Here is a 14,473-nt window from a genome sequence, read left to right on the forward strand (position 1 = left end):
TCTGGGTTCAGAGTGAACCCTTACTAAGCCCCTGCTCTTCTCTTTCAGGAAAGTTTTAAAATTTCCTTCAATGAAGGTCTCACATCTTTCTTTTACATTTTCAAGTAACTTGATTGCTTCTGTGGATGGTAGTGTCTTTCCTAATTCTCATTCTAGTTGGTTATTTCTGGAATGTAGTCTAGTATCTAACAACGTCTGGGCTTCCTTGTGAAATATCTCAGTTTTCACAGTTTACAGAGGATTTTCCTGGTAGATGATCACGTATTTTTAAAGTAACGGTAAATTTACTCCTTTTCTCCAGTTTTTATACCTCATGTTTCTTCTTTTCTGTCATTTGGATTTTGCACGTACAATGCTGAACATACAGGGGACAAGGCACCCTTGTCTTACTCCCAACTTGATTAGAAGCACAACCAATGTTTCCTCATTAGGTTATCTCCTCCCTTCTCTGCCTTATGCTTTATGTGCGTTTCCTAGAATGGGAAAAGTGACTCCTATATGACAAGACAGAGATTGGTGGATGAGGAAAACGGCTGTAGGACCATGTTAAGCATGTGACAAATACAGAGAACCTGGCTCCAAATTCACTAAGGATCAGTACACACACAAGATGAACCTTTTAGAATCCACTGCCCAGATGCTCTCATTATGCCTCTTTCTAATACATGTGGGCACACAAATTAACATTCCCCTAAGAAACATTTATAGAACAATAATTCATGTTTAGAAACCTTTTAATAGGCTATGTTACCTATATATCTAGACAAACTATTTAATCAGCCAACCAAATGGTATCTTCACTTCTATTTTTTAAAAATTTTTTTATTGATTTTTAGAGAATGAGGAATGGAGAGGCAGAGAGAGAAATATCAATAGGAGAATAAAACATCAATCAGCTGCCTCCTACACGCTCCCTACTGAGGACTGTGGCCCGCAACCTGGGCATGTGCCCCGACCAGGAATCATACAGGCAACTTTCAGTGCACAGGATGACACCCAACCAACTGAGCCACGCCAGACAGGGCTCTTCACTTCCATTTTGATTGTGGGCTGGATGGCACAAAGACGACATATATCCAAGAGAAAACAACCAAGCACAACTGCCTACTACTGTGTACGTTAGTACAATCTGAGTGATCAAAAGTCCTCTAAGAATGTCTTGCAAAACCATATTTTATCTCATTGGCTACCCATCTGCTTGTTTAATGGTAAAATGTTGATATAAGTCCAAGGGCCCAAGGATAGCACCGAGCATGGAAGACCTATTATTCTAAACCACTACGGTCAGGCTGGCCTGTTTTCAATTCAACCTGGAAAAGTCAAATCCTGTTCTCTCAAAAGAAGAAAAACGGCCCCACAATTTCACAATCTCGCTCTCCCCATTCTCAGGGCTTTGAAAAAGGCATCAGGACTAATCATGGAACATTCAACTCCAGGTTGTCATGACCTGGCTCTCCCCAATGTGATTCCTGGGTTGCAGACTAAGTCCTCTATAGTTTTTAAAGTCTCGGGAAAAATAAAAACGGTAAAAACACCCACAGATAATTCTGAATTTTGAGTGTTTTAGTCTTTCGTTAGTCTGAAGACAATCATGAAGATATTTCATCAGCAAAAATGTATCGATCATTTTATCATCTACTGTTTCATAGTTATATGGCACATAAATAAAACCATGGTTTCTACCCTTAGGAATATTTGGTGTTATAGAAGTTAAATAAGGAATTATATAGTCTAAAGCAGTACAAATGCCAACAAAAATAAAGGCAAGGGAATAGAAAGATAAAAGCTGATTTACTTTTGATTGTTTAGGTTTGATATTCCTTTGATTCATCTGAATTTGTTGATGTCCCCACTTGTGGGGATTTTTAAGAAAAATGTAAATTTTTCTTAAGTTGTGTTAATACAATTGCCCTGTAGAATTAATTGTATGATTTGTTAATTTAGTCAGCAAGAGTTCAAGTTTCTATATACATCAGGCAACAGATTGGGTATGTGGTATGTAGCAGCGAATTAAACAGGCAGGAATTCCTGTTTTTGCAAGGTTTACACTCGAGTGAATTCAGGTTTCAAACAGTCTTCTTCTCTTGGGATAGACTGCCCCCACTCTTAGAAGATTTCCACCCCCACAGAAACGTATCTCAGACCCACCTCCGGCACCCTTCATGACCATGAAGAAATAAATGCAAGGACTAAGGTGGGGATAGTGTATCCACAAGCCACCTCTAAACTGCTGTCTCTGCTTTATACTCACATGGCAGATTTCCAGAGGCAGCCGGGACAAAACCATACATATTAAGAACCGTAAGGTAGGATTTCTTGGGCGGCGCTAGAAACCCCCAAACTCTTTCTATGACTGTTTCTATGGGAAAGGCCACCCAAGTTCTAAACAGCTGGCTTAGTCCACGCACTGCTGAGGCACACTCTGTAAGCTGTCGACAGCCTGTGCTCAGGCAACTAACTGCGAGCTCAAACAGCTAAAAACGATCTGGCACCCACACAGAAGCTCCTGCACACACATTTTGCTTTATAGTTGGAGCCTTTCCATGACACTCGCTAAGGCATAATTATTACGAATGTCAGCCTCGAGGAGTAGCCTTGGAGGCCCTTCCACCAGCTGGAATCGGGACACATACCAGGCTTTAGCTACACGTCTGCCCAGGCTGGTGGCAGACAACTGAATACAGGCTTCTGAGCAGCCCCTGAGGCAAGGTGCTTATATTTCATCGCGATCCCTAGTTGCACTTCGTTTCTTCCACATGCAAATCAAAATGCCTCCATTTTAAGCTGCCAGAACAGCTGATTATTGTCACCATCGGAAACAGTAAATGCTTCTCTCAATGAAGGGACTGCTCTTTAGAAATTCCTGCGCATCTCGGGGCACAGAAAGAAAATGTCCTTGACAGTGCATGGTGGCTACGGGATGAACACACTGATCACACACGTGCCTTTTCACAGCTGAGAACAACTCCAGGCCAGGGTGCCCAGAAAATTCTCACGGTTTGGAAAGAGGCAGCAGGACAAACCACAGAACATTCAACTCCAAAGTCCCTCTCACTGCCATCAACCAAGGTGATCTTGGGTAAAACACGTCCATGTTCCAGTTCCTTCTTGGTCCTGTTCTCTCCCTGGGATGGCTTCCTTGATCTCACTCCAAGTCTCAACTTCTTATAAAATGCTGTTCTATGAAGCCTTCCCAGAGTCCCTTAAGCCAGTGGTTCTCAACCTTCTGGCCCTTTAAATACAGTTCCTCATGTTGTGACCCCCAACATAAAATTATTTTCGTTGCTACGAAAATTATTTTCATAACTGTAATTTCGCGACCAACAGGTTGAGAACTGCTGCCTTAAGCCAAATCAGCTTCTTTCTTACTGATATCCCCACTCCAGCAGTCCATATCCGTTATAACATTTATCACGTGGTATTATTGTTGCATATTTATTATTCTATTTATTTTAGTTTATCATGTTATTTTATGGTCCTCTTAGTGTATCAGGCAATATGTTATCATGCCTACTTCTAATATTATTAATATCATTAGTAATATTATGAGTGTTTACTACTTGTCAGACTATGTGAATACAATCTCTGATTGTTACAAGAGCCCTGTGAGATGGACATTATCATTCTTCCCACTTTTTTCTATACTTGAAAAAAGGAAAACCAAGAGAGATTATATAAACGGTTAGTCATGGCACTGAGAGTCAAAATAAAGTCTATTTTCCCTTAAAACTTATGCTTTTTACCACTACCCTAAAATGCTACCTATAAATAATAGTAGATGGTATTTACTAAGTGCTTACTAGATGTCAGGCTCTGTACCAGGTGCTCTCCATATATTAGCTAATGTGATCCTCACAAAAACCCTGTGATGTAGATATTGTAGTCATAATCTCAATTTTACAAAAACAAAATTAAGGTTCAGAATGGTTAAATGACTTGCCCAAGGTCACAGAACTATGAAGAATGGATCTGAATGTAGGTCAATCTCCCCTTACCCAATACTCTATTCCATGACCAGATGGTAGATTTTCTTTCGTCTTTGCAAACACTGCACAGGTTTTCAAGAATAACCTGTCTGGAGAATGAAAACTGGACTGTGACCCAGTTTTCTGACTCACACAAATAAACCAAACCTATCAAGCCCCTAGGCACTCACCTTAGCACGTGTGTGGACCCATTAATGGTTGTGGTTGAACAGGGGACAGTCTGGCCCAGAATGGAAGGTCTTCGGTAGCGCTCATCATCACAGCAGAGGATGATGAGAAAGGCACGTCGAAAAGACTTATTCAAGAAAGCGTAGAGGAAGGGGTTCAATCCAGAATTGATATAGCCGAGCCAGAGGAAAGCTGTCCACACCTTCCCAGGGACCGTGTAGTCTACGAACGGATCCACAATATTGGTGACAAAGAAGGGGGCCCAGCAGAGGCAGAAGCAACCCATGATGATGCACAGGGTCTTGGCTGCTTTGGTCTCTGTCCTCATGCGGTGAGTGCTATGCTGGTCTGTCGGCTGGGGCCTGCCCTCCGAGGGGGCTCCTGCCCGTTGTAGCATCTGGATCTGGTGGGCGTGCTCCTTGGCTGTGACATAGATGCGGTAATAGGCCAGCACCATGAGGAGAAACGGGATGTAGAAGGCTACCACGGAACAAGTGATGGCGTAGGGCTTGTTGACCATGAAGATACAGTACGTGGAGTTAGAGTTCTGAGGGAACTTCCTTTTTTCTATCTGAGAGGTGGAAGGAGAGAGAAAGGGAAGAAAAAAGTGAAGGGGAAAAAGTAGGAGGGGAATGAGGAAAATTATAAGAAAAGAAAAAGGAGGAAAAAGAAGAGAAAAGGAGAATATGAAGGTAGAAAGAAGGGGAGGGGAACAGGGAAGGAAAGAGAGGAAAGAATAAATGAATTAAGGAAAAAGGAAAGAAAAGGTTTATCAGCACAGCTTTCTTCTTTTTTAAAAAAATAAACCTACAACCCTGATGGTAGAGAAAGAATACAACCAGATCCCAGGGCTCAGAGGGCTTATCTATCCAAGAGGGGCTGAAACCCCAGTAAAGAGTAGAAATAAAATAGGGACAAAAATCACTCTTCATTCTATCTACCCAGCCAGTAGTGGAGCCCTGCCTGTCCTCCCGTCTTGTATGCTTGCACACAGTAGATTTGGTAGTAAAAGTCTTCAAACTGTGACTCATCTTCTTCAAGACTGTGTTGGCTGTTCTTATAATCTCAACAATTCCCATATGAAATTGGTCATTAGCTTATCAACTTCTATAAATATCTTTAAGGATTTCAACTGGAGTTAAAACAGAATGATTGAGGAAAACGGATATCTCTACAATGTTAAGTCTTCCCATTCCCAAACATGATAATCCTTGCCCTTTATGGAAGTCTTTAAAATTTCATTTTAGTATTATTTAATATATTTTGTGTAAATGTCTTGTGCATCTTTTGTTATGTTTGTTCTTGAGTATTTGACTTTTTATTCTATTGCAAATGGTACCATGTTAAAATTATAAACCCTAATTATTTGTTGCCAGGAGGGAGAATTCAATTTTTTTTTTTGGTATATTGACTATGTAGCCAACAACTTTGTTTAATGAATTACTAATATCTCATCTCTAGATTCTTTTGAATTTTCTCCATGCACACTCATGTGATCTGTAACTAATGACAATTTTCTTTCTTCCTTCCTATTATTAACATCTTTTCTTGCATTATTGAACTTGACAAGTCCTCCAGTAAAATTCTGAATGAAAGTGGTAGAGTGGACACCACTTTCACATTCCTAGTTTTAGGAAGGGAGCTATCGATATTTTACTATTAAGTGTGATACCTTTAAGTTTTTTGTAAATGCTTTTTATTTGATTGAGAAAGTTGAATTTTATGAATTTTAACAAGTCATAAATGGATATTGAATTTTGTCAGTGCATTTTTTGCAACAATGAGATGATCATGTGGGTTTTCCCGCACACAGTGAATTACATTGATTGCAATGCATTCCTCACTTGCATTGGATGCTGTGGCACACTAGATCCCTTTTGCAGGATTGAAGGTCTTTTCTCCCAATTACGAATTTTTCAGACTGAGCTCTTAATTATCAGCCTTCTCTGGGAAGAGCCCTTGGCTAAAGAGAGCTGTGTAACAAAATGACACTTCTGTACCTGAGGCCAGCCTGCATCCAGTGTGAATATTACACAAAAATGAAGGTAGGAATAAAAAATATATACAACACACATATGTTATTACTTGTGTGATTTAGTATCTTGTCCTATAGTCTATTATAGGGTTATAGTATATCTTTCTATTGAATTGACATTTTATGATTATGAAATATCTCAGTTTATCTCAAGTAATTTAACTTGCCTTAAAATTATTTTATCACTGATAACAGTATAGCTATACCAGCTTTCTTTTGGATATGATATTGTATATGATATCCAATCATATACAATGTATATGTGTTTGTATATGATATTTTTCAATTATTTTATTTTCAATTTTTCTGTCATCTTATATTTCATGGCCCTCTCTTAGACGCAGCATATATTATATATTGTTTTGGTTGGTGAAAATATTGTGACCAGAGACTTGGAGAAAACTAACCTTGTATTTCTCCAAGGAGCAAAGATTTAGTATTTGCTAATTCCGTGTTTGTGGCAAATAATTACTGCAAATAACGAAAATCAACTGTATATGTATGTGAACACATGGGTTCTGCTGGCTCTTCTCTGGGCAGAGTCAATGTGCAAATGAGTGGAAAGGTATAAATGCAGTCACAACGTCATGGAGCAAAGACTAGGCATGTTGACACTGAGATGCCACACCTTCAGTTCCACAAAGCAAACGGGGGATGCCTCGCTCATAAACGGGCAAAAGTCCCCTAGGTTATTTCCCTTAAAAGGCTACATATGAAGGTAAAAGTGCTGTGCCCTTATTAAAAGTTCTGATGCACAAAAGCGTATGCTTCCACAGGTTTTATCCATTAAGGAGTAAGTTAGTACAGACAGGAGGAGCACATACACTGGCTCCCAGGAAGCTTGGGCTTAGATATAGTGGCCACCCCTCTCAACCAATGTAACTTGAGCTAATAACTTCACCTCTCCGAGCCTCATTTCCTGAAGATAATAATAGGATATACATAGCCTGGTTGTGGGGCCTCAGTGAGGTTCATAAGAATAGAGACACTATTGACATGGGGCTCGGTGCACAAGAAGTGTTCATTTGTTGGCCATTATTATATTGGTTGTTGGAAACTTGAATTTCATTTCTCCCCAAGAATGGTAAAACTGAAAGTTTGAAAGAAGAGGGATAGAATTCAAGAAAATATCCATACAGTCTCCCTTGTATGGGTCCCCTTTTACTTCTCCACTCCTTTGTCCCCAGCATTGCTCTCAGAAGCCCTGGGAACTCTTGTTCTGACATACCACATGCAAATCCTCGCCCAGCCTTGGTTTGGGTATTCCTTCCTGGACAAAGAACAAGGCAAGATTAAGGGCTAGAAATGGGGTGAAGAGAAGAAGGGGCAGCTCCTATTCTAACTGGTTCTGTTGGCCAGAGCTTGCTCTCAATCTCTCCTCACCTTTCCCCTTCCTACCATGAGATGGTCCTGGGATCAACTTTACAGTGACAACCTGACTGCTTCCTTAGGGAATGTATACCCCTGGTAATGAATCCAGACCATAGCTTTTAGTCACAAATTTGGTATTGCAAAGATAGTATGTCAGAGCTGGATGACTCTCAAAGACTACCTAGACTGGGGTTGGTAAATGACTGACACATGTGCCATCATGTTATTCCTCTAAACCCTGGAAGACACTATTCTCCACTGGGGACCAATGGATCACAGCCTTGAAGGAAGTGGGTCAGTGAGAGCGCTGACTTGGGGTTCAGCTCTCAACTCCTGTCCAGGGCTCTCTTTGCTCTCCAAAAGCTTCCACTCACATGACACATTTTCTGTGGATCACTGAAAGCCTCAAAGACTGCCAGCATGAAATAGGATGAAGACCTCTCGGGGCACTGGAGTCAGAATGCTAAGCTTCAGACACCTGTTCTGCTATTTAGTAGGCATATTAGTGGGCCTGTTACTTCACCTTTCTGAGTCTGACTTTTCTCATCTAAATGAGATCAGCAAAGGATGCTATCAGGATTATCGGTAAAGTATTTCACATACTTTATGGCATACAGCAAGCATTCAAAAATGCTAGCTTGCTTTTTTGTTGTTATTCTTGTCATGGCGCAGACCACTGTCAGAATCTTTCTCAGAATATCCACCCAACTTGATACTGTTTGTTTATGTAGAATCCCTGGCAAACAAAGGGAATCAGCCAGTGGGATCTGCGTGGGGTCTACTCACCAAATCAATTATGCCAATGTTGTTCCAGCCTTGCATTATAGGAAGAAAAGAGATAAACATGGGGATGACCCAGCAGCCTCCCAGCATTAATGCGATGCGCAGAGGGGTCATCTTGTTCCTATAGACCAAAGGCTGGCAGCAGATGGCATAATACCTGGAGAGAGAATGGGGAGGGGGTGCCACGGGAGAGGAAGAAAGAGGGAGAAGGAGGGAGAATAATTGATGGGAGAGGAAGAGGGAGAAGGAATGGGGAGAAGAAGGGAGATACCAAAAGGAAATATTGGAAAAGAGAAAAATTGGAGGGGGAAGTTGAAAATAAAAATAAGGAAGAAAGAATAGAAAAAATAATGGGGGAGAAGGGGGAGAGTGGGTAGCAGAGGAAGGGAAGGAGGAAGGGGAGAGACAAGAGAAAATAACAGAGGGAAGAAAACAGCAATTATACAATAACATATGTTATATTGGCCAATGAGTTTCTGCTAATATAAATATCAACTTTCGATCACATCTGAGAATCATTTCCTAGAGCCAGCTCCATATCCCTCTTCCACTCCTAATGCCTGCACAGCTGAGGGTCTGCCCTGTCTCAGACACAGCTCCAACAGTACTCTCATGCCTGGGCATTTGAGGAACTTCAGTCCAGCCCTCTGGGCCTCAATGTCCTGGCATCTGTGATCCTCTTTGATAACAACTTGAGGTGATTCACAGGTGGCCCGACATCTGAGCTTTAAGAACTGTCTCAGATCTGTCACCATTCTCTCTTTTTTTAAAATATATTTTATTGATTTTTTACAGAGAGGAAGGGAGAGGGATAGAGAGTTAGAAACATCAATCAGCTGCCTCCTGCACACCCCCTACTGGGGATGTGCCCGCAACCAAGGTACATGCCCTTGACCAGAACCGAACCCACGACCCTTCAGTCTGCAGGCTGATGCTCTATCCACTGAGCCAAACCGGTTATGGCTGTCACCATTCTCTTGATCACCTGCCTATACTAAAGTGATGCTAAGTCAATGTTCCTTACATTGTGGTCCAGGGATTCCATCCTGTTCCCCTGCATGAGATTCACCTGAGGAGGCCTATTTAAAATGCAGATACCAAGGATCGCCAGAGGAAGGACCTGGAGTTGGCATTTTGACAAGAGGAAGTCATTGCTGCTGTTCGCTAAGTATGCCCCAGCCCCTCTTTCTGGGCACATGTGCTTCCTGGCCTCCTTGTGGCTGGGTAGGGCCAAGTGACTGGTCTGGTCAATGAGTTGTGAACAGAGTTGACACGTGTTACTTCTGGGCTGGACTATTTCATTGTTTCTCTAAGAATGCAAAATTTCAACTATTTCCTGTTTCATCATTTCCTGCCTACAGATAGAGACCACCTCACCTGCTTTATCAGGTCTTCTCTTCCTCACAGGGCTCACTGCTCATCTTTCTTTGAGTCTGTGTTCTGCCTATGATACTGGCTTTCTTCTTACCTCCACATAGAGATGCAACCTGCCCCACTCAATGATCAAGTCTCTAACTCCAAGACTGTTCCTTGCATGCCATTCCAACCTTAGAGATCACCACTTCCATGTCCGGGCAGTTCATGGAATTTGACAACAGGCAAAACATCACAGTAGATCTATCAGCTATTTGTCTTTGCAAGAATCTAAAGTGCAAATAGACAGCCTGAAGGCTAAGTCTCTTCTTTAAGATTTTATACCATTTAATGATGAGCCACCCCCTAACCCCCCTCATTTCATGTAGTTCACTTTGTTAATTTTCCCCACCTCTTCTTTTCTTAATTCAAAGCATAACTAATATAACAATGGCAGTATTTTTGAAGAGGTGGTGGTGGGAGGAGTTGGAGAGGGTGGAATGAGGCCAATGTTAAAGCATGATCAGTGGGTGCTTTGGGAGATGGGGAGCGGAGATTATACTTTTCCTTCTAAGGCAACAGGGAGCCACTGGCCGCACTATGTTTCCTGTGGCCAGAGAGACAGTGGGTGTCTTGACTTGCAACAGAGTGCAAGAAACAAGAGCCCGAAGAATGGAAGAGGGGATTAGCCAGGAACTCTTTTTTTCTTTTTCTTTTTAAAAAAAATATTTTTTTTATTGATTTCATAGAGGACGGGAGAGGGAGAGAGGGATAAAAACATCAATGGTGAGAGAGAATCATTGATCAGCTGCCTCCTGCACGTCCCACACTGGGGATGGAGCCCACAACCTGGGCATGTGCCCTGACCAGGATTCAAACCATGACCTCCTGGTTCATAGGTTGATGCTCAACCACTGAGCCATGCCAGCTGGGCAGGAACATATTTTTTTCTGTGTGTGAAACTGACATGATAGCCAACTCTAACTAAATATAACCCAGTAATAGAAGAATGATGATTATCTGGAATTCCCTCCATGCTCTTGACTTATAAGAAAAGCACGTTATATCAGAGTGGCAATTTTATTTTCTGAATGGCTATACCAATAATCATTAGAGGTTTATTATTAACACAAAGATGGTAAATTAGGTGTGTATGAAAATATATTTTTTTCCAAATTTTGCTCCCTCCCTCCTTTCCTGCTAGAGGACCTAGATTAGACATTTTGTTGTGTCCATTTAGCATCCTTCCTCTTTTTTCTTGGTAATAGCATCCCTTGTCTTTGGGGAATTATCTCTTGTCTGTTGATAGGGTGTTGGGAGAGCAAATTATTGGATTCTGACATCTCCAGCCAAGGAGTCACCCAATCAGTGTCTCCTGGGATTCTAGACGTCATGCAGAGTGACGCAAAGATGGGACAGTCAGGGACGGTACCCTATTCCCACAGCAAGTTCCCGGCGGGGCTGAAATTAGCTCCTTTCCCTGGGTCTTTGGGAAGCCATGCTTTTGCCCCGTCCATTCTTCATTGTGTAACTCTTCCTTTAATTTAATAAGCCACCTTATATGTTGCCAATAAATGCTCTTTTTGCTTAAGTTGCTGTTATGGGTTGAACTGTGTCCCCTTCCTCCAAAAGAAATGTTAAAGCTCTAAACCTCAGTAGCTTGGAATGTGACCTTATTTGGCAATGGGGTATATATAGAGCTAAGCAAATTAAAATGAGGTCATTGGAGTGGCCTTCATCTAAAATGACTGATAATCCTCATAAAAAGGGAATTTTGGACACAAAGACAGACATGCACAAAGAGAAGATGGCCACGTGAGGACAGAGGATTGGAATGATACATCTACAGGCCAAGGAATAGCAAAGATTGTGAGAAAATAACCTGATGCTAGGAAGGGTTCAAGATTATTCCCAAGGTCTTGGTACCCTGAGGCAGCTGCCCTATTATCTTTCCTCGTATCTTTTTAATCTTTGCTTTATAACAAAGAATTTAGAAAAATAAACATCTTTTTGAAGGCTGTATTCAAGAATCTAAATCAAGTAGATGAAAATAAATATTACTGAATAAAATGATTAATAAAAACTGAATTCCAGTGCTAACTGACTAATGACGCTTCCTTACAAATTCTAACTTTTGTCTGTAAATCAAGGACTAGCTAAAAATCTGATAATTTGATTTTTATCTATTATGGTTGCTTTTTAGTTCCTATAATTGGATTATATTCCCCCTGCTAGTAAGAAAAATATTTTTCCTATCATGAATTGCCCCCAAAACACATGCATAACACCATTAGACAGAAGTAGTTAGTGAAAACTTGTATGCATATATATGCATAACTCATACACACAGACAATAGGGTGGTGAATGAAGGCCTGGGGCGGGGGTGAGGGCAGACTAGAAGGGGTCAATGGGGAAAAAAAGGGGGACATATGTAATACTTTCAACAATAAAGATTTTAAAAAAATTTTGCAAGTTCTTTGGAGGTCAGGCAAAACAACCTGGCTGAGTTAATAATAAAAGGTACTATCCATTTACTTAATAAGGACTCTACCTGTATTGTCTCAATAAGTCCTCACAACTACTTTTGAGATAGGAACTATAAATGTACCCATTTCACAGGTGAGCAAAAAGAAACACAGAAGTGTCAGGATTTGGCTAAGGTCCCACAGGTGGTAAAAGCCAGATCTAGCCCAGAGAGCCTGACTCAAGGGCTAGGATGTTACCCTCATTACTATTACTTTACTACCTCCCCTAAATCCCCAAGGGATTATTCTATATCTTTACAAGCCACTTTAGGAACAATCAAAACATACGAACACTAAATCTCAGAATACTGACATCCCTAGTCCTGTCCACAGTGAAGTGTAGCCAAGCCTACATTAATGCACCAAGGACTGGAATTCACCATTCTACCATAGTACATTGGGAACTTAAGGCGATCCTGAAATTAAGACTGTTTCTTCCAAGACTGCTTTCTGTAATTTCCAGTTTTACCCTCTGGCTACATTTAAAACTTCTATCTCTATTCTTTTTCTGTATAGTGGTCCTATGGACATCTGAAGAGGGCTTTTATATTTTTCTGAAGCCTCACTTTCTATAGGTAGAAACATTCCCAGTTATAGTCAACCAGGGTTGATTTTGCTTGCTAAGGGATACTGGGCCATGTCTCGAGATATTTATTGTTGTCGCAACTGGGAAGAGTGATGGTCCTGGCATCCAGTGGACAGAGGCCCAGGAGGCTGCTAGATGCACAGGACAGCACCCCACAACAAAGAATCAACCGGTCTACAACGTCAGTAGTGCTGAAGCTGAGAAACCCTGGTCAAGAGGAGGTGATTTTTGCCAATGGCAGGGCTCCATGTCCTCTGGATGTGCTGTGGTGTGCCATTATCTCTTAAGAGTGGGTGCCGTGATACTCTGGTGTACCCTATACAAATGGGAGAAGACTAGTACATCCCCTTCCACCCTGCCCACCACAACTTAACACAGACAGGGGACACCCAGGAGTCCAAGACACCTGCACTCCTTCTAAGAGCAGGGTGCGAGGTGAGAACATCTTCCCCTAACTGATTTATAAAGTCCAGAGATGTTTGTCTCGCTCACTCCTGTATCCCAATGCTTAGTGCCAAGCTAGAGACTGAGTACATATTCACAAAATGGGTTGAAGAAGAATAAGCCCATAATCACAACCAATTAAAATAAATTACACTGAATGTGGGACCGTGTTTTGGGGATGTGAAAGGTCATATCTAATAGAGGAATGGGGAGGCTTTCCCTAGTAGGTATCTTTTAAGTAGGACTTTAGAGACTAGGTAAGGGTGGTGGAGGAGAAAGTGCAATACAGGTGCGTGGCCAAAGAGACAGAAATATTATATATTTCAAATATATGTATATAAAGTATTTATAGATATGTGTTTCATATCAATATATAGTTCATAAGTATATCCCTATATCCACATAGCTGGACAGTAGAGTGTTTATAAGAAAGTAAAAGTAAATATGCCTTAAAAGGCTGGACGAGGGGCACGTCTCAGCACTGGTTCTCAGACTGTAGCCAGCATCAGAATCAACTGGAAACAGAGGTTGGTAGGTCTGGAGTAGGGCCCAAGAATTTGCATTTCTGACATGTTCCCAGATACTGCTGCTGCTGCTGACTTGGGAACACACTTTGAGAACCATTTGCTTAGAGGTGTATGATAGGAGGAGTCACCAGAAGTTTTTGAACTGGAAAATTTCCATCACAATCAACACATCTGCACGCTTTACTAACTGAGCTGAATTACAACACGTTCAATAGAAAGGGTTGTTGGTTCAAACCTAGGTGGACAGTGCTCGTAGATGAATGCAGTTCCGTCTCACAGGAATAGACTTATCTGCAAGGTCTGTTCTCTAGCTTTTCATTGGACATTTCCCATTCTTCTTTAACTAGAAAACTTTTAAAAAGTGGTTAAATGAATGTTCAAATGGCAAGTGAGGTTCCAGATGGCCAGGATTAACTAAGATGTACAAAGTCATTTCTTATGCAAAACATTTCAAAGTACTGCTTATAAAACTCCACTCAAACCCCTTTTGGTAGAACAGACACCAGCTTCCCCAACTGCAGTCAGGTGTAAATGTGTGATCAAATTGCCTTTAAATGTCTCTGGGGACACAATTTACTTTGACAACTCTGAGAAGACAGTTGTTTATTTTAAGCTTGAGCTAAACTCTTCCCCACACTTGCAATTAAGGAAAATTCTTCCTGCTCACTTCCTGTCCTCTTACCACAGGGAAGGC

The 14,473-nt window shown here is 41.3% G+C and overlaps 1 protein-coding gene across 10 annotated transcripts in view; it reads right to left on the reverse strand.

Moving 5' to 3' along the window:
• HTR4 (5-hydroxytryptamine receptor 4) overlaps positions 1-14,473 on the reverse strand; it is a 145,373-nt gene that overhangs the window by 47,020 nt on the left and 83,880 nt on the right. For 7 of the 10 annotated variants that reach the window (XR_009453094.1, XM_059698822.1, XM_059698819.1 and 4 more), the window contains 3 exons: positions 8,347-8,500; positions 7,418-7,459; positions 4,157-4,725 (listed from right to left, as the gene is read on the reverse strand). Coding sequence is in view for 9 of the 10 variants with exons in the window: in XM_059698822.1 (XP_059554805.1) it covers positions 4,157-4,725; positions 7,418-7,459; positions 8,347-8,500 (765 nt within the window). In the remaining variant the exon portion in view is untranslated. The remainder of the gene's footprint in view (positions 1-4,156; positions 4,726-7,417; positions 7,460-8,346; positions 8,501-14,473) is intronic. The other 3 variants (XM_059698825.1, XM_059698820.1, XM_059698823.1) reach the window with 1 other exon arrangement.

Source organism: Myotis daubentonii, chromosome 5 (assembly GCF_963259705.1).
Source record: "Myotis daubentonii chromosome 5, mMyoDau2.1, whole genome shotgun sequence".
Classification (NCBI taxonomy): domain Eukaryota; kingdom Metazoa; phylum Chordata; class Mammalia; order Chiroptera; family Vespertilionidae; genus Myotis; species Myotis daubentonii.